The following is a 23,676-nucleotide window of genomic DNA, read 5'->3' as shown; positions in this document are numbered from 1 at the left end:
TTTTGATAGCCGGCCACTATAGCCTTTTTTCACCACATTTGCTTATGTACCCATTTTGTCTTCAGTGATCATGTTGGGAAGGTGAACATCATCACAGAATGCCAGATTATTAGAACAAAATGTTCTTGCGTTGAGGGAGTATATTTTTATGGTTTTAAAAAAAGCAGCTGGCTTTTGATGTTATGCTTTTATTCCTGTGTTTCCTATCTGTTCCACTGGTCTATATATCTGTCATTGTGCCAGTACTAAGCTGTTTTTTCAACTGTGGTTGTGTAGTAGGTTTTGAAATCAGGTAGTGCAGTCTTTTTGTGTCCCCAAAGTTTTGGTATATTGTGTTATCACTCATGTTCCAGGGAATTTCTTAATTTCATTCCTTTTTTTAAACATTTCAAGTAGTATGGTATTGAGTCTCCATGTGTTTCTTTTATATTTCGATTCTTTCTTTGTTGATTTCCAGTATTATAAGGTCATGATCTGAGGAAATGGATTGTAGTATCTCAATGTTTGTTTGCTTTTTCATTGTTAAGATTTCCTTTTGGTCTAACATGTGATCTATTCTAATGTATAGACTCTGTGTGCTGAAGAGATTGTATGCTGTGTCATTTTTGCATGAAGTCTATGTCTAGAAGATGAATCAGGTTGTTTGTATTGTTTAGCTCTTCTGTATTTTTATGATTTTCTTCATTGATGATCTGTCTCTCTTTGAGAGTGGTTTTGTGACGTCTCTTACTATTATTCTCAATCTGTTTGTGTTAGCCTGGGTATACTAGAGAAACAAATTCACAGAGAATCATATATGTATAAATGAGAGTTTTATATAAAGGGTAATTGTACATTAAGAAAGCACCCCACCCAGTCCAGTCCAAGCCCATAAGTCTGATATTAGTCCATATACCTGATACCAATCTATAAAGTACTCTTCAGACTTACGAAATACATGTAACAATGCCAAATGCAGGACAATCACAGGCCAGTGGGTGGAAAGTTTGGGTCCAGTGGCACTGTAAGTATCTCAGTGCTAGCAGGGATCTCTACGTGGCTTCTCTGGTTCAGAGATCTAGTTACATCAGGGTGTGTGGCTTCTCCAGCTCAGGTCACTAATGTAGTTCCAAGTGTCTTGTCAGCTGCAATGTCTCCCAGGGAGTGAATCGAGAAAGAAGTGTCTCCCACTTCTAAGAAAGAAATGTAGGATTTCCCAGAATTCTCAAGAGAAGACCATATCCACACGGAGGCCTCATTGACTATGATCTTATTGACAGGCTAGACTCCACCCCTACACTCATAATCCTCAAGTTGACAAATGATTATATAACTACCACATGTTTGTTTTCAACTCTAAGAATTGGAGTGATGCATTCCATGTATATATGTTTATTAAGGTTACATGTTCCTGGTGTATGTTCCTTTAATCAGTGTGTTATGTCCATGCTCATCTCTCATTGTTATTTGCCTTGAAGTCCATTTTATCAGAGATTAATATTGCCACTACTGCCTTTTTGTGGTTGCCATTAGCTTGGTAGCTTTTTCCATCCTTTGATTTTGAGTATATTTTTGTCTTTGAATTGAATCAGTCTGCTATGCTCTATGTTTTGATTGGTGAATTTAATCCATTGACTATCTGTCATTATCGATACATGTGGATCTGATGCTATCATTTTGCTTTGTTTATGTTTGATATCTTTCCCTGTTTTGTGGTTTTATTAGTGTGTTCATCCCTCCTTTATTTATTTGTCATTTTGAAAGCTGCTTTCATTGGATTGGTTTCTGGGTTATACTGTATTGCATGAGGCTTTTAAATTTGCCTGTTGTTGATTCTATGCCATAGTGATCCAATTAATATCTTTTCTATCGTTGGTCTTGTTTTTAAAAAGTCTTTTAGTTTTTCTTTGTCTGGAATACCTTCATATCATTCTTATATTTAAGGGATAATTGTGCCGAATATAGAGTTTTGGGTTGGAATTGGATTTTTCTTTTAGACTTTTATTTTTCTCAGCATATTTTCTTCTGAAAATTCTGAGCTTGTCTTTATTGGTTTCCCTTTGTATGTAGCTATTTTTTTCTCTATAGCTGTTGTTAGGATTCTTCTTTTCCTAGAAATTGAGACATTTGAAGGCTATATGTCATAGTGGTTTTCTTTTCCTTAAAATTTTTTTAAATCATTTTATTGGGAGCTTGTACAGGTATCATAACATTCCATAGTTCAATCACATCAAACAGAATTGTGCAATTGCTACCACATTGAGTTTCAAAACATTTTCTTTCTTCTTGAACTCCTTGATATCCCCTCCTCTTTATCCCCTCCCTCACCCACACTACCCCTAGGAACCCTTTTACTCCCCTATAATAGTTGGGTGTTTTTTGTTTTTGTTTTTGCATTATCTTACATAATCCAATATATCCACTCACAATTCTGTTCTTCAATCCCATCAAATGGGGTTAGTTATACAGTCATCAATGCTATCAGCTTCCTATTCCTCCCTTTCCCCACCTGTTCCAGAATCCTCATGGAACCTTTGCTCCTGTTACAGTTTCTGAAGCGTTATCTATCTTAGCTTTCATGTACCAAAGGATCTTAAATATACAAATGAACATATGCAAACCTAACATGATTAATAAGGTAAAACAAATAAAAAGCATAGTAGCAAAGGGAGGAAATATTAAAAAACTAGAGGATAGTTATATAGTTCATCAGTGCTATACCACAGCCTGGATTTATCATCCCTTCTGTATGGCCCTTCTGAGAGGGACTGTCCAATTATCTTAGAAGTGGGTTTTGGGTCTCCACTACATCCACACCCCTTCACATCGATTTGGTTGCTTGTTTTTGAACTTCTGATACCTGTTCCCATTGACACCTCATGATCGCACAAGCTAGTGTGCTTCTTCCACATGGGCTTTGTTGCTTCCCTGCTAGATGGTGGCTTGTTTTACTACAAGCCTTAAGTCCCCAGACACTATATTTTTTAATAGCCGGACACCATGGTGTTTTTCTTTTGGGGTCTATCCTATTTGGGATTCTCTTCCCTCCTTGAATAGCTATTTTTTTCTCTCTTGTGATGTTGGGGACATTTTCTTCCATGATTTCTCACACTATTTTCTCTGTAGAGTTTTTTGTTTCTAGTTTATCTTGGATCTTGATGAGATATAGATTGTTTCTCTTGATAGTGCCCCACATAATTATCAGGATTTCTTTGAATTGCTTCACCTTTTTATTGATTGTTTTTCCACTTCTTTCATTCTATTCCTCTGCTTTTTTCTTATGTTGCCTTCTTCTTTTCTCTCATTATCATCTGGGGTTCCTTCTTATCTCTATTTCTAGCAATTTGCATCTTTCCTTTACTGTGTAAGTTTGCCAGAGGTTTGTCATTAAAAAAAATCCTTTCAAAGAACCAACTTCTTGTCTTGGTGATTTTTCCCCATTGCTTTCCAGTTCACTTATTTCTGCTATAGTTTTTATGATTTTTTCTTATTTTCAGAAGGTTTATATTATTCCCTTTTTTCCCTAGCATATGGACATCTAAGATGCTGATTTTGGACTAACAGTTTTTTCATGTATGTATTGATTGCTACAAATTGCCTTCTAACTGCTTTTGCTATGTCCCAAAGGTTGGAGTATGTTGTGTTATTCTCATTTTTTCAATGAATTTCTTAATTTCTTACCTTATTTGATCTATTTATTATCTGGTCATTTTTTAGGTAGTATGTTGTTCACTTTCCATGTGTTTGTCTCTATGTTCCTGTTTTTTCTATTGTTCATTTTCAGTTTTTTAATGTTTTGGTTTGAGAAAATGAATTGTAGGATTTCAATGTTTTTGAAATTTTTAAGCTTTCTTTGTGGCCTTACATGTGATATGTTCTAAATTATATACCCTGTGCACTGGAAAAACATATAGACTGTGATATTGTCAGATGAAGTGGTCTGTATATGTCTAAGAGGTCCACCTGGTTGATTATGTTGTATAACTCCTCTGTTTTTTTTAGTTTATTTCTTTCTAAACTTACTTTGATGATAGTGTGTTGAAGTCTACTACTATTCTGTATTCAACTGTGGTAGTTTTCTTGGTTTAATTTGAAGATCTTTCAGAGGAGGAATATATGTTTATTATGCTTATGTCTCTTGTTATATTATTCATTTAATCATTATGTAGTATCCATCAATGTGCTGGGCAACAAACAACACAGCCAACATGAAGTGGGAGAGAAGAGAATGTCCAAAACACTGCCAGAATGCCTACCTAAGCTGCTCTCACTTGTATGTCAGAGCAGGGCTCAGATTATCTTAAGGTGAAGACTGACAGACAGGTAGGTGATACCACTTTGAATCTTAGGACCAGAGAGGGATACTCAACTCTTCCATGCTGATTTTCTTCCTAATACAGAGCCCCCTGATTTTGTTTTTTTGTTTTTTGTTTTAGAACCTCAGGACTGGCTCAACACCTCAATGTCACTGGGAAATTCTGCCACAGCTCAGTCCCAGAGAGTTCAAGCCAGGCTTTGAGAATAAGCCCCTAGCTGATCAGAATCTCCTCTGGCTAGCTGGAATGCAATGTGCAGATTGCAACCTTCTCAATCCCAGGGTGTGTAAACCTGTGAAAATTCACATTGGAATTTGGACTAAGCTCCTCCCCCAAGTGTGCTTAGGGAGAAACATTAGTGTTCTTCATTGTGTTAGTTTAGGGGAGGGAGTGAAAAAGACGTATCAGCTCATGATTTCTCCTTTTTTCTACTTTGGTTTGGAGCTCTGGGAGGAGGGGAAGATCCTCAGGCAACCTGTAGGACAGCACAGAATCTGTGTGTTTGGGGGGGGGGACTATCTGTATCAGTTCCTCCCTCTAAAACATCAAGGTGTGATTGGCAGAGGTCTCTGCTCCTAAGAAAATGTTAGTCTCCTGAGTTTTGTCTGCTTTTCAAAAGTTTCTTTACAGAAGATTTCAGAGAGGCTCTGACTAATTATATTGACCTTCAATGAATAGTCTCAGTATATTATACTGAAAGAACTCAAGAAAAAAATCCAAGTTTCGAGTTGCAATATTGAAAGATTCATGTGGAAAATATAGAATGGTGCAGGAAGCATCAAAAGAAGATGAAAAGAGGGGTGAGATAGTCGCTATGGGGGTCAAGGGAGGGCTATACAGGGCAGTAAACAAGGTCAGCCAGAGCAGCCACCACCACAGCCACACCCACCACCACCTCCGCAACAGCAGCAGCAGCAGCATCAGGAAGAAAAGATAGCAGCCGAAGCCAGAGAAATGGTGGCATCTGCAATAGATGGCAGGTTTCTGAGCCTGGATTCGCCCAACTACATTCTGTACAGAGATAGAGCAGAATTGGTTGATAGAGCTCCTTTCCCAGATATAGATCCTGTTCCACAGAATGATGACCCTGATCCGGTCATTCAGATAATTTATAGTGAAAAATTTAGAGATTTTTATGATTATTTCCGTGCTACTCTGTAACAGGATGAAAGAAGTGAACAGGTTTTTAAACTAACCTGGGATGCTATTGAGTTAAATGCAGCCAATTACACTGCGCGGCATTTTCCAGGAGTTCTTTTAAAGTCACTTCAAAAGGATCTATATGAGGAAATGAACTATATTACTGCAATAGTTGATGAGCAGCCTAAGAACTATTACGTTTGGCATCATAGATGAGTTTTGGTAGAATGGCTGAAAGATTCATCTCAGGAACTTGAGTTTATTGCTGAAATTCTTAATCAGGATGAAAGAGTTACCACGCCTGGCAGCATAGACAATGGGTTAGTCAGGAATTTAAACTTTGGGGTGATGTAGATCAACTTCTAAAAGAAGATATGAGAAATAGCTCTGTCTGGAACCAAAGATACTTTGTAATTTCTAACACCACTAGCAACAATGATCGGTTGTATTGGAGAGAGAAATCCAGTATACTCTGGAAATGATCACACTAGTACTCTATAATGAAAGTGCTTGGAACTATTTGAAAGGGATTTTGCAGGTTCATGGCCTTTCCAAATAACCCAATGTGTTGAATCAATTACTTGATTTATAACCAAGTCACAGTCCTCCCTACCTGACTGCCTTTCTTGTGGATATCTATGAAGACATGCTAGAACACCAGTGTGACAACAATGAAGACATTCTTAATAAAGCATTATAGTTGTGTGAAATCCTAGCTAAAGAAAAGGACACTATAAGAAATGAGTATTCAGAGGAGGTACACTGGTACAGATAGGAACTGAAAATACAGGGAATCCAGGATGGATGAGCCCTATAGGACCAGTGGTGTGAGTGGCAAAACAGGGAGGTAAAGGGAGAATGAGTAGGAAAGAGGGAACCGATTACATGGAACTGTGTGTGACCTCCTCCCTGGGGGACAGACAACCGAAAATCGGGTGAAGGGAGACGTCGGACAGGGCAAGATATGACAAAATACCCATTTATAAACTATCAAGGGCTCATGAGGGAGGGGGGAGCGGGGAGGGAGGGGAAAAATGAGAACCTAATGTCGGGGGTTTAAGTGGAGAGAAAATGTTTTGAGAAACGATGTACAAATGCGCTTTACACAATTGATGTGTGTATGGATTGGGATAACAGTTGTATGAGCCCCTAATAAAATGTTAAAAAACAAACAAACAAATGAGTATTGGAGATACATCAGAAGATTCCTTCAAAGCAAACGCAGCACAGAGAGGGAGTGGCTAGCCACCACTCAGAAATAACACCATCCTGAAAAGCTTGATGGGATGCCTTGAATTTTTAAGGGACTCCAATGAGGAGTTTGAAACTAGAGCATCCATTCCCTTTGCTTGTGTTGGGAATAAAACTAAAAGGTTATTTGTTCCCCTTGCACAGTAAAATGTGCCCTGCACAAGTACTGCTTTTTAACAAGAGTCCCTCAGGCGCTGCTGCTGTTCAGACTAGCTGTAAGTAATTAGATTTTTCCTCAAGCAGAGTAAATTGGGTGTGAGTGGGGAGCCCCATAAAGGAATTTTGTAGTCTTATCTAATCTCCTAACATCACCTCCACTCCAAACGGTGAACAGTGTGTGTGTCAGGATTCATGAAAGCAATGATTGCAGGTAATTTGTGTGTTCTGGGTAAGAAGTGACCTGGATGTGGGCAGAGTGAGTGGGGAGCACCAATTGCTACATTAGATCTGCTATGCCACACTGACGGTATCTTGTGATCACTGTAAACAACTAACGCCAGAAAAATGGTTTTATAATAAAAGTATAACTGTATCTAAAAGCAGAAAAAAGATGATGAAGAACAAAAAGAACTAAACAATATTCAATGATTTCAAGAGGCAGCATATAAGCAAGAACTAATAATGTCGAAGTAAGAAGTTCAGGCTGCAGTGAAAGCATTAGCCAAAAATAAGGCTTCAGGAATTTATGGAATACCAATTGAAATGTTTCAACAGGCTTATGAAGCACTGGAAGCAGTTACTCATCTATGCCAGGAAATTTAAAAGACAGCTACTTGTCCAACTGACTGGAAAAGATCCGAATTTGTACCCATTAAAAATAAAGGTGAACTCAACATCATTGATATGACGTGCAAGTAAAATTTTGTTGAAAATCATCCAACAATGCTTCCAGCAGTACATTGAAAGAAAGCTGCCAGAGGTTCAGGCCATATTCAGAAAAGGATGTGAAACAAGGGACATCATTGTTGGAGTCGGATGGATCTTGGCTGACAGCAGAGAATAGAAGAAAGATGTTTACGTGTATTTCATTAACTATGAGGATCTGTATTTGACTGTGTGGATCATAACGAATTATGGATAAGCTTGAAAAGAATGGGCACTCCAGAACACTACATTATGCTCATGCAGAATTTATATATCGATCAGGAGGCAGTTGTAGGAACAAAGCAATGGAGTAATACATGGTTTAAAATCAGGAAAGGTTTCTGTCATGGTGGTATCCTCTTACAATACTTATTAAATCTCTATGCTGAGCAAATAATCAGAGAAGCTGCATTATATTAAAATAATGTGTCATCCAGAGTGGAGGAATGCTTAAGAATCTGCAATATACAGATGACAAAATTTTGCTTGCTGAAAGTGAGGACTTGGAGCACTTGCTGATAAAGATCAAGGATTGCAGCTTTCAGTATAGATTACAACTCAATATAAAGGATACTAAAATCTTCACAACTGGATTGATAGTTAATACCATGATAAATGTGGAAAAGATTGAAGTTGTCAAGAATTTCATCTTGCTTGAATCCACAATCGATGCTCATGTAAGCAGCAGTAAATACATCAAAATACATGTTGCTTTGGGTATATCAGCTGCACAAGACTTCTTTAGAATTTTGGAAAGCAAGGAAGTTACTTTAAGGGATAAGGTGCACCTGCCCTAAACCATGATATTTTCAATTGCCTCATATGCATGTGAAAGTTGTACATTGAATAAGGAGGACCAAAGAAAATTCTGTTTGAATTTTAGTGCTGGTGAGAAATATAGAAAGTACTATGGACTGCTAAAAGGACAAACAAATGAAAAAAAGAAATATGGCCAGAGTAATCTTTAGAGGCAAGGATAGTGAGACAGTCTTATGCATTTTGGACGTTTTCAGGTCAGACATGTCTCTGGAGAAGAACATCATGTTTGGTAAAGAGGGGCAGCAAAGAAAAGGATGACCCCAAAAAAAGATTAATTGAGAGTAGCTGCAACAATGGACAAACATGAACATAGGAAAAAATATGAGGATGATGCAGGACTAGGCAGTGTTTCGTTCTGTTGTGCATAGGATCAGAAATGGCTAGATAGTACCTAACAACAACTACAAAACAATCCTATTTTATTAGGTGTTTTTTAAAAATATATAAGTATTAGTCCGGGTAGACTAGGGAAACAAATCCAGGGAGACTTATATGTGTTTAAGAAAGAACGTTATATACAAGAGCAATTGAATATTAAGAAAGCATCCCAGCCCAGTCCAGATCAAGTCCATAAGTCCAATATTAACCCATATGTCCAGTACCAGTCTGCATGGTTCTCTTCAGACTCACGCAACACATGCAATGACACCAAATACAGGAAGATCGCAGGCCAGTGGGTGGAAAGTCTTGTGGATCTAGTGGTGGTAGAGGCATCTCAGCGCTGACGTGGGTCTCCACGTGGATCCTCCAGCTCTAGGGCGCTGGCTGCATCAGTGTAGCTCCATCAGGATTGTTGTCAGTAATATCTCGCAAGGAGTGTGTGTGTGTGTGTGTGTGTGTGTATCCCGCCTCCACCGAGTTATTTATCTCCTTAGCGCCTCCAAATGAGGTCATCAAGCTGCGACCTGGTTGACAGGCTAAACTCCACCCCTTCACTCTTAAGTTTCAAATTGACAACAGATTATGTAACTACCACAATATATGTTGAATTTTATCCAATGCTTTTTCTGCATTGGTTGATATAATCATAGGGTTTTTCCTCTGTTTTGTCTATGTGGTGCATTGCATGAATTGTTTTTCTAATATTGAACCATCCTTTCATCCTGGTATGAATCTCTCTTCATCATGCATGATTTGTTATTTTTTCAACGTTCTGTTGAATTCTATTGGGTAGAATTTTGTTGAAATGTTTATATCTATATTTATAAAGGATATTGGTCTATAATTTCCATTCTGGTGATGTCTTTGCCTGGTTTAGGAATGAAGCTTATACTTGCTTCATAAAAAGGGGTTGGTAATATATGCATGTTTATGTAGAATTTGTGTTAATGCTAATCTAAATGATTGGTAGACTTTCACTTTTAAACCTTCTGGTCCCAGACTTTTTGCTGTTGGGAGTTTTTAAATGACCCTATCTTTTTAAAAATAACTTAAAGAAAACATGTATTAATTCTGAAACAGGAAAAAGATAAAACAAAGACACATTATCCTGGTGATGGGGAGCATTAGCACTTACGGTATGGTGACATTCAAGGATCTATAGTCAGGCAGCTATTTAAATAAGATTCGAACACATAAAAAAGGAAACTGTCAGTAACTCATAATGATGGCAGACCAATACATCACAGTTATAGATTGGACTATAGAATTGGGAATGAGACCATGAGTGAGACACATAATTTATGTTAGACAGAGGAGTTAACAAGATTGGGCCAGGACCTTCTGAACAAGGCATTCAGGGCATCTAGAGAAAAGTGATTTTCATTAAGGAAATACCCAGGCAAGACCCTCAGGGAGACTGCCCTTCTATGGTATGACTAAAGGAGTGGAGGTAATCCACTTTCTTTTTCTCAAATAGCTTTGTTGGCATATAATTCACATATCATGCAATTTATTAAGAAGAGTCATCACCACAATCAATTTAAGAACATTTTCTTCTCATACTCATTGTTGTTAGCTCTCCATTTCCCCCCAATCGCACTTGCTATGTCCCTTGGTCATTATTAATCCAGTTACTGTCTCTATAGATTTATATATCCTGGATCTTATATACAGAAAATCATATAAAACAAAAAACCCAAAACAATGACAAAACAAAACAGAGACAAACTTCAATCAAAAGCAGCAGAAAATATTAAAAACTGAAACAATTTTTCAATTAAAAGATCATTTTATTTATCATACACCTCTTAGTATGATTCATACATCAATTGTATCAGGCATATTTGTACATTTGTTGCCATCGTTCTTTTCTAGACATTTACTTACTATTGCTCCTTTGGTATCAGCTCTTCTTCCCCTCCCCCTGTGACCACTTGACAGATTATAAATCATTATTATTTTCATATCTCACACCGACCACTGTCTCCTTCCCCACATGGTTTCTGTTGTTCCTCCCCCTGGAGGGGTTGGTGGTGTGGTTTTGTGTCCATCATGGCAGTTTCCCCTTCCTCCCCTTCTCCTCCCCCTTCCCCCTACCCTTCTGATATTGCTACTCCAATTCCTGTTCCTGAATTCTGTGTGTCGTGAGCTCTTATCTCTTATCTATACCTATGTACATGATTTGTTCTAGTCCGAAGTGAGAGGCAGCACTGGAGTCATGATATTGTGGGGTGAGAAAGCCTCAAGGAACCAGAGGACTATTGTGTTTCATTGGTGATTTACTGCACCCTGGTTGACTCATTCCTTCCCCGTGACCCCTTTGTGAGGGCATGTTCCATTGCCTACAGAGGGGCTTTGGCTGTCTCTGTTCCGACCCCCCTCTTTCTCAAAAACATGGTTTTGTTTGTTATGGGTCTTCGTATGCCTGTTACCCAGTCCTGATGAAACCTCATGATCGCACTAGCTGGTGTGCTTCTTCCATGTTGGCTTGCTGCTTCTCTGCTGGATGGCCGCTTGTTTAACTTCAAGCCTTTAAGACCCCAGATACTATATCTTTTAATAGCCAAACACCATCCGCTTTCTTCACCAAGATTGCTTAAGCACCCATTTTGTCTTCAGCGACTGTGTCGGAAGGGTAAGCATCATAGAATGCCAGTTTGTTAAAACAAAGTGCTCTTGTATTGAGGGAGGGTATGAGTAGAGGCCTGAAATCCGTCCAGTACCTCAGTGTATTGCCATATAAATATATGTACATAAGCCAACACCTCTATTTTTATGGATTTATCTATTTACATATGTACATAACTATGCTTAAACCTCTATCCATAACTTTGATTCCTAGATCATTCCTCTGAAAAACTGAAACAATTTTAAAATGGGCCAAAAAGGAGAGCAAATGACTAAATATTACATTTTAACATCTGCCATAATTGACTTTCCCCCACAACCTTCTGCAAACCAGATGTTCATAATTTAAGCTCTAATACCACTCCTTCCTTCAGATTTGGATTTTAATATTTATAATCCTTGAATCACACAGGCTGGTGTGCTTCTTCCATGTGGACTTAGTTCATGCCTCACTTAGATGGCTGCTTGTTGTAAAACTCAAGATGATAAATCAGGACCATCTGATTTCTTCACCACATCTCTTCAGTGATCGCTTCATGAGATTGAGTATTGAATAGGGCCAATTCATAAGAACTAATTGTTCTTATATTAGGGCAAGAATGAATTGTAAGCCCCAAATCCACTTCTGATATAAATTTGTTGAGGTATTCTATATCAGTCCTTGTTAATATAGGTAGGGAGAATGTGTTTATAGAATTTTATCCATTTATTCTAAATTTTTGCATTTGTTAAAATAAACATTTTCATAACATTGATAAAATATTTTCTATTTAGGTTGGTTTCATTGTGGTCACCTGTTTCATTTCTTATTTGAAATAATTGCTGAGCCTCCTACTTTAATTGTGTTAGGTTTGCCACTGGTTTATCAATTTTGTTGATCTTTCTGATTAATGAACTTGTCTAGTAGATTTTTCTATTATGTTGTGCTTTGTTTTCTGAATCATTTACTCCTGCTCTAATAAATATATATATTATTCTAGTGTCTGTGGGTTTATCTTGCTGGTCTTTGTAATTGTTGTGTGTAATGTGTTAAGGTGTTTATTTTAATATTATTTTTGCCTTTTTTATGTGTACCCTTATTGCAACAAATTGACCTGTTTCAGAACTTTTGCTATATTGTATTTTCGTTCTCATTTGTTTCACAGAATTTTGAATCGGGCTCTTTATTTCTTTAATTAACCAGTCTTTGTTAATTAAAGTATTGTTAAATCTCCAGGTAATTTGTTGTTATTTTTGTCAATTGTCTTATTACTGATTTCTAATTTTATAGTATTTTGATATGAAAAGATGGTTTCTAGCTTTTAGATGTTTTAAAATTTCTTGTTGCTTGCTTTATGGCATAACATATACTTTATTATAAAGTATTTTTTATGCAGACCAGAAAAAATATGTATTATGTAATTTTGTTGGGTTAAGCGTTCTTTATATGACAAAGTGATCAAGTTGATTAACTGTGTTGTTCTCTATGTTTATTGATTTTCTTCTCGTTGATCTGTCTTTGATCCAAAGTTATATTGAAGTTTCTTAATATTATATTATTGTCTATTTGTCTCTTTTATTTTCTAAAAGATTAATTAATATATTTTGAACATCTTTCATTGGGTACATAGATGTTTATTATGGTTATATCTTAAGTTGTGGCTTTCATTATTATATAATGGCCTTATTTGTCTCATGATGTCTATATTGTCAGAAATTAATATTGCTGCTCCTGCTTTCTTTTGACTACCATTAGCTTGATGTGTTTTCTCTTCTTTGATTTTTAGTCTATTTTGTCTCTATATCTAAGGCCATAACTAATTAGTAAGCAGCTATACCTGTCTCTATATCTAACGCTATATCTAATTAGTAAGCAGCTAAATAATGGCTCATGTTTTCTGATCCATGATGTTAGTGTCTGTCTCTCAACTGGTGAATTTAATCCATTTACATTTAATGTTGTTATTGATAGGATAGTCTTATTGCTATCACTTTGTTATATTTTATGGTATTATTGTTTTCAAAGTTTAGCATAATGTTCTGTGTTCAACAAACACAATGTTCAGCATTGTTCAACCAAATTTCCTTTAGTTTATTGTTTTTTTGTAATTTTTTTTCTTTGCTTTTTTGTTTTGTTGAAATTTCAACATTTTCCTTGAGGTTAGTTTTGTATTGTCTTCTTTCTAAGTTAAGACCATTTTTGCTGTCATTTACAAGTGATTCAATATCTTCTCCTTTAGACTGTTTGCTTCTACTCTTCTATTTTTGATGCTATCTTTATCATGGAAATATTATCTGCAGTTCCTTATTTTATTCATATGTTCTTTTTTCTTTATGTATTACACAAGTAGGATGATTTCTCAATAATAATGTCTTGTATGATTACTTTTAGATTGCAGTCTATTGCTGTTGATTCTCTGTCCAAAGTACTTCCATTAGTAATTTTTATAAAGCTGATCTTATGTTTTACGAAATCTATTATTTGTTTCTTGTCTGAAATGATTTTATTTCTCCCTCATATTTGAGGGATAATTTTGCTGGATATAGAACAAGTTTTTTCTTTGAGGATTTAAAATATATCAATCCATTGCATTCTTGCTTGCATGCTTTTGATAGAGAAATATGAGCTTATTCTATTGGTTCTCCTATATAGAGGATTATTCTTTTTCCTGTGTTTGTCACAGGATCCAAAGTTTGACTCTGAGGTGTTTTTGTGATTTTCTTTGGGGATTGATTCCATTTGGTGTTATCTGGGTTTCTCATATAGTTATTTTCTGTTCTTTCACAATGCTAGGAAATCTGACTTTTAATACTTCTTCAATACTTTATTTTTGTAGCATTTTTTTCTTTTAAAAAATCATGTTATTGGGGACTCTTGCAGCTCTGATCACAATACATACACACATCTATTCGGTCAACCACATTTGTGCGTATGTTGTCATCATCATTTTCAAAACATTTTCTTTTTACTTAAGCCCTTGGTATCAGCTCCTCGTTTTTGTCCCTTCCTTCCCCCACCCTCCCTCATGAACCCTTGATAATTCATAAATTATTATTTTTCATGTCTTACACTGACCGCTGTCTCCCTTCATTCACTTTTCTGTCCCCCTGTGGAGGAGGTTATATGCCAATAATTGTGATTGGTTCCCCCTTTCTTCCCCCACCTTCCCCCTACCCTTCCGGTATCACTACTCTCATTATTGGTCCTGAGGGGTTTATCTGTCCTGGATTCCCTGTGTTGTGAGCTCTTATCTGTACCAGGGCATACGCTCTGATCTAGCTGGATTTGTAATGTAGAATTGGGGTCATGATAGTGGGAGTAGGGGGAGGAAGCATTGAAGAATTAGAGGAAAGTTGTATGTTTCATCAGTGCTATACTGCACCCTGACTGGCTCATCCCTTCCTTGTGACCATTCTGTGAGGGGATGTCCAATTGTCTATAGATGGGCTTTGAATCTCCACTCTGCTCCCCCCCTCATTCACATTGATATACTTTTTTGTTCTGAGTCTTTGATACTTGATCCCATGATTCCATTGACACCTCATTATCACACAGGATGGTGTGTTTCTTCCATGTGGGCTCTGTTGCTTCTCAAGATGGCCGCTTGTTTATCTTCAAGCCTTTAAGATCCCAGACGTTATATCTTTTGATATTGAGCACTATCAACTTTCTTCACATTTGCTTATGTACCCATTTTGTTTTCAGTGATCATGTTGGGAAGGTGACCATCACAGAATGCCTGGTTATTAGAACAAAGTGTTCTTGCACTGGAGTACTTGAGTAGAGGCCCAATGTCTGTCTGCTACTTTAATACTTCACGTATAAATATATGTACATAGTTCTATTTCCCTATTGTTATATAAAAATATATTTACCTATGTACATGCCTATATTTAGATTTCTGTAAATGTCCTCTACCTCCTAGTTCTTTCCTCTATTTCCTTTTACCTTCCTCTTGTCCCACTATAATGTTCAAACTTCATTTAGCTTTCATTAACTCCTCTTGGCTAAATTGCACTTTATGAAGCCCTACCAGGCATTCTATGCCCTCCTCGCCATCAATTTTAGATCACATTTTGTTTCTTAAATTCAATTATTAAGTCAAATTAAATTCTTATCTAACCTATCCCATTCATATGCAATATGGCCTTAGGCCTCTGACTGCATCAAGTCAGGATGGGGCCTTCTGTCAGCCATTTTGACTGAGCACATTGTCTCAGAGAAATTCAAGGGGACATTTTGCTCTCCAAGCTCAAATTTTATATTGATCACATTTATTTTCACAATTTCAGACAGTAATAAACAAAAACAACTTCTAGGAAACAAAACCTTCACTTTCCATGTCTTTTCCAGAAAACCACCCAGTAAATTGCATGGCCATATCTGTCCTCCAGATAGCCAAAGAAGAAAAACTGCCATAAAGCAGAGGTCAAATGAGCATCCATTCTCCATCTTCATGATTACTTTCTCTAGTACTCCACTCCCAAGGTACCATAATGAGTTGTACTGGGTTGACTAGACCTCCCTGGCGGTCTAATTATGTCAGTAATTTTGTACCCAAAGCGGTACATTGTTTTGCATAAAATTTGTTGTTTTATATTGTAGGCCTGTAATTCTTAAGAAATTATTCATTTTTATCTCTCTAGTAGACATTCCAGGTATGATAAACTTCTTCTGACAGTTAACATTTACCCGGAGCCACACTCGGGGTTACTGCCTGGGAGGCTAGAGAAACAAACCCAGAAACACTCATATATGTATAAGAAAGAGATTTATATCAAAGGGCAATTGTGTATTAAGGAAACATTCCAGCCCAGTCCAGATCAAGAACATAAGCCTGATATTCGCCCATAATTTTGATACTAGTCCATGAATCTCTCTTCAGACTCATGCAGCCACATTCAATGATGCAAAATGCAGGAAGATCACAGGTCGGTGGGTGAAAATTCTTGTGGATCTAATGGTGGTGGAAGTATCACAGTGCTGGCTCAGTTCTCTACATGGCTTAATGTGTCAGCTCCTTCCAGGATGGAAAAAGAGGCTTCCTAATTCCCATAGATTTTCAATCTCAGATGTCCACAAGAGCAGTCTTACTCCACCTGATTGAGTCACTATGAGTTAGAATCCACTTGATGCCTGTGAGTTGGTTTTTTCTTGGTTTTGGTAGAAGACTAGCAAAGCTCTGACTCTCTTTGTTGTCCCAGGTTATCTAGTGGTAGGCGTCCAGTTTCCAGTCTGAGGGTGTTGCTTAGTGGGGCGGATCTGGCTTAAATCAAGGCCTGGGTGGTGTGTTTGTCTTAAGTCCTGGGCGTGAGGGAGCCAAGAAAGGCTGAGGGAGTGGAACCACCAACATGGTGAGCATACCACGCATTCCTTCTTAATTATTCCTACTTTTATTTTATTTTGTCAGACTGGTTTCTAGTGATTTTCTGCATTCTTCTATCTTCTCTTCTGTTTTTCTTTCTTTCTTTTTCTGTACTTCTATCAAATTTCCCTTCATTAATTTAAAGCAGGTGAAGATCGTTTCACTAAACTCCTTCATAGAAATAGCTAACGCTTTATTTTCCTCCAAGACCTCCTCTGCATCAACATTTGATTCATTGGGTTCAACTGAGCCATTTTCTCTTGTTATTGCATGTGCACAGTTATGAACTGTTGCCTCGAAGACACTATATATATATATTTGTCTCAGAATGAATAGCAATCCCATTAATCTATTATAGGTTTCACTCAAAAATACCCAGGTGTATGTAACGTATGATGTTCTTAATGTCATCTTACAGATAATCTGGTATTTCATCAGTGGTTTACTCCATTTACATCATTAAGATTTACTCTACTTTTATGGAGGTTAGTGGAAATCCAGAAGCATTCATTGGGTCTACACATGGACTAAGTCTCTGTTGAATTCCCTCTGATCATAGTTGAGCGATATGAATACCCTTGTTTTCAGACAGAGAGTATTATAAACTCTATTTTGACAGATGTAAGTAGGTTAAAATATAATATTTTGTCATTTTATCTCCCTTTTCCCCATTTTAAAGTTGTCTCCATTAAAAAAAGTGAAGAGGTGATACATGTAGATTAAACCTCTAGTTATTCACCTCTAACCATAGACCAGGGATATGAATAGCCTTGCAGAATGCTTTGGAAAATGGATTATTTGATATGCAGTTAGATTAAAATTTTAATACCTTATAATTTGATCTCCCTTTTGATCCATTTTAAATTCATTCCAGTTTTTAATATTTTCTGCTTTCTTTTTGATTGATGTTTTATCTCTGCTTTAATTTGCTATTAGTTTTAGGGGGTGTTTGGTATATTTTTTGACATATGAAATCCATAATAGGTAAATCTATAGAGATAGTAACTGAATTAATGATTCCTTTGGGGGCATAACAGGGGAGATTGTAAGGAAATAGGGAGCTAATAACAATGACTAAAAGAAAGAAAAAACTGTTCTAAAATTGTGGTGATGATTATACAACTCTTCTAAATATGTTTGAACTATTGAATTATATGCCAATAAAACCGTTAAAAAATGTCTACTCTATTTTGAGGAATCAGTTTTCCTGATTTGTAATCATACAATACAAGGGAGTACCCCCTACCCCACCCCCACCAAAAAAAACCCATAAAACCTCCTCTGGGCGGAGCTTTCATAGTACACATTTTCCCACTAGGCAAGCATTAAGCAACTTGCTCTGAGTTAGTGCACCCAGTGGTGTTGCCTGGGAAGGTCTTCCTAGGTCACAGTGAATTTTTTTGTAAAAGCAGTTTTGTTTGAACCTCATTTTTTGTGATGGCTGATTTAAGAGAACAGTGTGCAGCTGTGAAATTTTATTCCCTGCTCGGGAAAATGCGACACAAACTGTTGTGATGCTGAAGACAGCTTATAAGGACAGCACTATGGAAAAACTCAAGTGTACGAGTAGTTTGCTTATTTCAAAAAAGGTGAAATATCGATTGATGACAAACCTTGTTCTGGACGTCCGACAACTTCCTGAATGGGCAAAAATGTTGACAAAATTTGTGCACTTGTGCTTGACGACCGATGATCGACCATTGATGAGATAGAGGAATTACCTGGACTATCTTGGAGCTCAGTTCAACGAATTTGGTAATGAGAAGGGTTGCTGTGCGAAATTTGTGCTTTGGGTTCTGACTGACCAGGAAAAAAAGTGAAATAACTTTGAAAGAACAGCTCCAAAGTGACCCAGACTTTTTTCCAAGGTCATTACTGGTGATGAGACATGCTGCTATTCTTATGACTGAAAGCAAACATCAATCAAGCCAATGGAAGACTCCATCGTCATTTCGCGCCCCCGCCCAAAGCTTGTCAAGTGAAATCAGAGATTAAGAGGATGCTCATTTGTTTTGTTTTTTTATATGAAGGGGATAGTGCATTTGCAGTTTGTTCCACCATGTCAGATTGTTAATCAAGCTTTCTATTTAGAGGTTTTGAAATGATTGCATAACAGTATGCAACAAAAAAGGCCTGATTTGTGGCAGGGGAACTGGTTTTGCCACCATGACAATGCATTTGCTCATGCAGCCATCTCAGTGCACCAGTTATTGGCAAAAACAGCATACCTCTCTTGTCCTATGCACCTTACTCACCTGATCTCACTCCGTGCAACTTCTTTTTGTTTCTGAAAATGAAGAGTAACATTAAAGAACAGTGATCTGACAACATAGAAGAGGTGAAGAAAAAAACAAGAGAGGTCTGTCAACCATCCAAACAGGTGAGTTTGAAAAATGTTTCCAAAAATGGAATCTCAGATTTATGGAATCTCAGTGTTATGGAGATTCCTTTGACGGTGATAAGAGTTTTTTGTAAACAAAATGTAAATATGTAGCTTTGAATAAAATCCATTTCTGGGGGTTCCCCCTAATATTTTCCCTTTTGTACCTGTCTTATTTAACTTAGCATAGTGTTTTTAAGATATATCCATACCATATTATGTGTCAAAACATCATTCATTGTTACAGCTGGATATTATTATATGTATATGTCACATTCTGTCTCTTCATTTGTTAATGAACATTTTTTGTTGTTCACAGTTTTTTACTATGTGAATAATGTTAATATGAACATTGGTGTAAAACTGAGTCCTTGATCTCAATTTCCAGTGCCACTGTTATACTTTGTAGTCTATTAGTGATGAGTGGAATAATATGGACATTCTATAATATTTCGATTAAACCTTAGTCGTTGACACTATTTATCCTGATTCTTAGAAGTGTTTTCTTCACAAATTTTCTTGCCCCTCTCCAGACCTAGAGATTTTTTTCTTTCTTTTTATTTTCACCTTTTTTTTGCTTTCTTTTTATTTCTTTCGTGGGTTTTCACCAATGCCTTCATTTTCTGCTGTCCTTCTTTCTATAGATTAGAACTTTTATTCCTTAGTGGATGCAAAACTTTGGTGATGTGAAATTTTCCTTTGTACTGACTGCCGTGGATGCCCACTAGTGCTCTCTGACTATATTTTGTTGGCTTTTTCTCTATATTATTAAGACTTTATTTCATAATCAATAGGGGGAAATAGTCAGGGCCGAATTTCAGTAATGACTGATCTTCTTTTTAAAGCAGAACTACAAGAAGTCTTTCTCAGCATTCTCCCTATTCTTCCCTATCAGTACTTGATGGGATTGCTGGAGAAGTCTGCCTGGATCCAAAATCTCCTATGGTAGTTATAAAATCGTTTGTCAATTTGAGAGGATTAAGAGTAAAGGGGTGGAGTCTAGCCTGTCAATCAGGTCATAGCCAATGAAGCCTCTATGTGGGCATGGCCTTTTCCTGAGATACTGGTAATGCCTGTATTCCTCCTTGGAGGCAGTAGACACTCTCTCTCTCAGCACAGTGTCTGTGAAACATTCTTGTTGACAAGTCACATGGAGATAGGCTGATGGCAGCCAGAGTCTTGGAGCTGGAGAACCCTTGTAGAGAGCCCTGCCAGAACTGAGATGTTTACACTGCCACTGGATCCACAAGACTTTCCACCCAATGGTCTGTGATCATCCTGCATTCAGCATCATCTCATGTGTTTCATGAGTCTGAAGAGGAATTTATAGATTGGTATCAGACATACGGACTAATACCGGACTTATGGACTTTATCTGGACTGGGTTGGGATGTTTTCTCAATATCCAGTTGCTCTTGTATATAAAGCTCTTTCTTATACACATATGAGTGTCTATGTATTTGTTTCTCTAGTCAACCCAGACTAATACTCCTCCATTGTATACAATCTCTAGAAGCAAAGGCAGCCTTTAGTAATTAACTCATTAAAATATTTTAATGAATTTTGGTGATATGTGTATCAAATAAAACAAATGTCTGTCTCTAGTCTCCAGAGATTCTGATTTATCTGTTTGCCCTACCACCTTAGTTTTTGATGAGTATTAAAAAACATTAATTTTCAGTTTTTCTAGATTTTGAATTTTGTTGAAATGGTAAGAGAAATACTCTTTCTAGGCCTACGTCTCTGAAATTATATGAATGTTCATATGAACCTGAAGATACATCTTTGAGACATTTATTCTCTTTCAGCATCTATACCACAGTTTACAAATTCCCCCACAATGGTAATCATGGTTGGTTTACCAGCACGAGGAAAGACCTACATCTCCATGAAGCTCACAAGATATCTCAACTGGATAGGAACACCAACTAAAGGTATGTCTACAGAACCCTGTGTTCTCCATAGGCTACTGATTGAAAACACAGCAAAGTAGAAGCCTATAGTAGGGTCAACATCTTCAGTACCAAGAAATTCCCCATCACCTTCACTAACACTAATAGAACTAGTTCTACCACTATACTCATGAATTTCACAATTTATAGACCCCTATTCTATGACCAACTCCATTATGGGTACTGCATGTATAAAAGTGAGTAAGGTCAGATGTCTCTTCTCAAGGAGCTCCGTGATACCAAGATTTCAAAACAAGCAGGCAAGGAGCAATTGTTTTGGTTACTATTACTGTCATTAGCCAAACAACATTGCTATTTTTATTAGAATTTCCATTTTATTGCCATTTCATTGTTAAGGAAATTAAAGGCCAAGAGGTAATTACTTTGTCCCATATGTGCAGCAAGTCATCTATTTAAGCTATCAACCTATGTCTGCTGCATTTCAAAGCCTGAAATTCATTATACATGGTCAAATATTTGGTTCTATGAGTGAAAAAAAGAAAAGAATACCACATCTTCACTATTATCTCACTATTCCTTCTCTTATCCATGTGGACAGTGTCTATCTGTCTTCTTTCCTGTCTTCCTCTCTACATTTGTCCTCTTTCACTCATGCTGACACAGTGCCTCTGTCCTTATTCTCCTCTCTTCAAATCTTTCCACTTCCATTTCTTCTTGCCCTTCATCTATTCTTTCTCTCATTCATTTGGTAAGAGTTTCTCAAAATGTGTGTGTGTGTGTGTGTGTGTGTGTGTGCACATGTGCAGAGAAACCCATGGTAGGCTGGCGATGAATATGACCACCTCATATCACCTGGAAATTTGACATCAGGAATGTAGTGAATGATTCCCAGATAAGAAGCTGGGGGTCTATGGAGGGAGCCGGGAATTGGCAGAATAGATCGAAAGAAGTAGCTTATGTGGAGGATTGCAAGTCCTGAGGAATCTCTTTTGTTTAGGGACATAACAGAGTGGCAATGTAGATCTATGCCCAGATGCCCTTGGTAACTACTTTCTCCATTCCATTCTCACAGAGGGGTCCAGAATCATATTTCAATGCATAAAACTGACTGTGTATACATTTTTCAAGGGCCCCCTTAACCTGCAAACTTAAAGTCAAATTTCTTAGCCTGTTCCATAGGATAGAGTACAAACTTATCAGTCTAGTATTTGAGACAAGAATATCAATAGCCTTCTCTAGCCATTCCAAGTGGAATTAGTACTTTCTTCTCCCCTCACTTTCTTGCATGAGTTCATGCTCCTTATGCCAAAACACTTAAACTGGTTGAGGGTTCTTTCTTTACTGGTTTCTCTCTGCCCTGTTAGACTGTGAGCACCTGACAAACTCCACGAGGACTTGTTCCATTTGTGAAACTCTAGAACTTTCAACCTGCTTTATTTTGTAATTGTTGGAAAGTTTTTTTTAGATAATTGAATGAAACATTACATTACCTCTTCAACTTCTCATCTCCTTTCTTATCCGTTTATTCTCTCTTCTATGGTATTTCATCATGACAAATGAAAAATTACCTAGAAAGGGCAGTAAGATTGGATTCTCCTTCATAATTCAGAGAAATGAAAGAACACTCATTAAAGAGTCTGGATACCAATATAATTGGCCAAAGGTTGAATCACTGTTTGACACTTTATTATTGATTTTACTCTCTTCAAAGTCCCTGAAAGATTGGTTTCCTTATCTTTCCCATAGAGAAAGCATTAAAAGTTATTACTCAACCAAGAAATCTATATCTAGAAAAATATATATCAAGAATTAGTGGGTGGGGGTGGGGGAGTGGGCTATGACATTGCCAGCTAAATGAAAGTGAGAGAGTTGTAACCATTAAACAGGAAATACAAAAATGTCTAATAGGAGTCCTTCATATTAAAAATGAAAAGAGACAACAATAATAAACTGTACATAGAAAGTAATTTTCAAATGTGGAAGAAGGAGAAGCATTAGAACTGATTGTGATTATGTATGTACAACTATCTTAAAATCAGTCTCACTGTGGAAGTGTATGATATGTGAATATTATATCAAGAAAACTATGTTTTTTAAAAGAAAAGAAATCAAACTTAACCATTGGATGCCATGGTTGAAGGAGGAAGAGTTTTTGCTTAGAGGGCATTGAGTTTATGTCAGTGGTGGTGTAATAATTTGGAAAAGGATACCAATAATGTTTGCACAACATGAAAAGTATAATCAATGGCATGGAATTATACATGTAGAAGTTGTGGAATTGGAAATGTTTTGTTGTTTATATTTTGGCTACAATTAGAACAAACAATTACATGAATAACAATGAGTACAATTTGATTCTAAAATAGATTGTGGGTAATGATTTTACAACTCTTCTTGATATGATTGAATTATTGAATTGTATGACATGGATGAAGTGCCAATAAAACCATTTTTAAAAAGTGAAAAGAATCTTCATTAAAGGTAATTGCTTGGCCTTTACCAAGTGGCACTTACGTAATCTGGTGTTAAGTTCAGACTATTAAGAGTGAAGGGGTGGAATTTAGCTTGTCAATCAGGTCACAGCTTGATGACCTTATTTGGAGGGGCTACAGAGATAAATAGCTCAGGCACACACTCTCTGCTTGGTCCTCTTGCTGACA

The 23,676-nt window shown here is 37.0% G+C and overlaps 1 protein-coding gene and 1 pseudogene across 3 annotated transcripts in view; both read left to right on the top strand.

The window, feature by feature from the left end:
* Positions 1-23,676, top strand: part of PFKFB1 (6-phosphofructo-2-kinase/fructose-2,6-biphosphatase 1) — a 166,275-nt gene that overhangs the window by 44,459 nt on the left and 98,140 nt on the right. For 2 of the 3 annotated variants that reach the window (XM_045290635.1, XM_004717674.3), the window contains exon 2: positions 20,912-21,037. The exons of the other annotated variant lie outside the window; for it this stretch is intronic. In XM_045290635.1, the coding sequence (XP_045146570.1) occupies positions 20,912-21,037 (126 nt within the window). The remainder of the gene's footprint in view (positions 1-20,911; positions 21,038-23,676) is intronic. 3 annotated transcript variants of the gene reach the window in all.
* On the top strand, positions 4,255-6,697 carry LOC105979922 (annotated as a pseudogene).

This window comes from Echinops telfairi, unplaced genomic scaffold (genome assembly GCF_000313985.2).
Source record: "Echinops telfairi isolate 266 unplaced genomic scaffold, ASM31398v2 ScPeMD7_45;HRSCAF=164, whole genome shotgun sequence".
Lineage (NCBI taxonomy): Eukaryota > Metazoa > Chordata > Mammalia > Afrosoricida > Tenrecidae > Echinops > Echinops telfairi.
The sequence above is the reverse complement of the archived record's forward strand: the minus strand, read 5'-3'. Positions and strand labels throughout refer to the sequence as shown.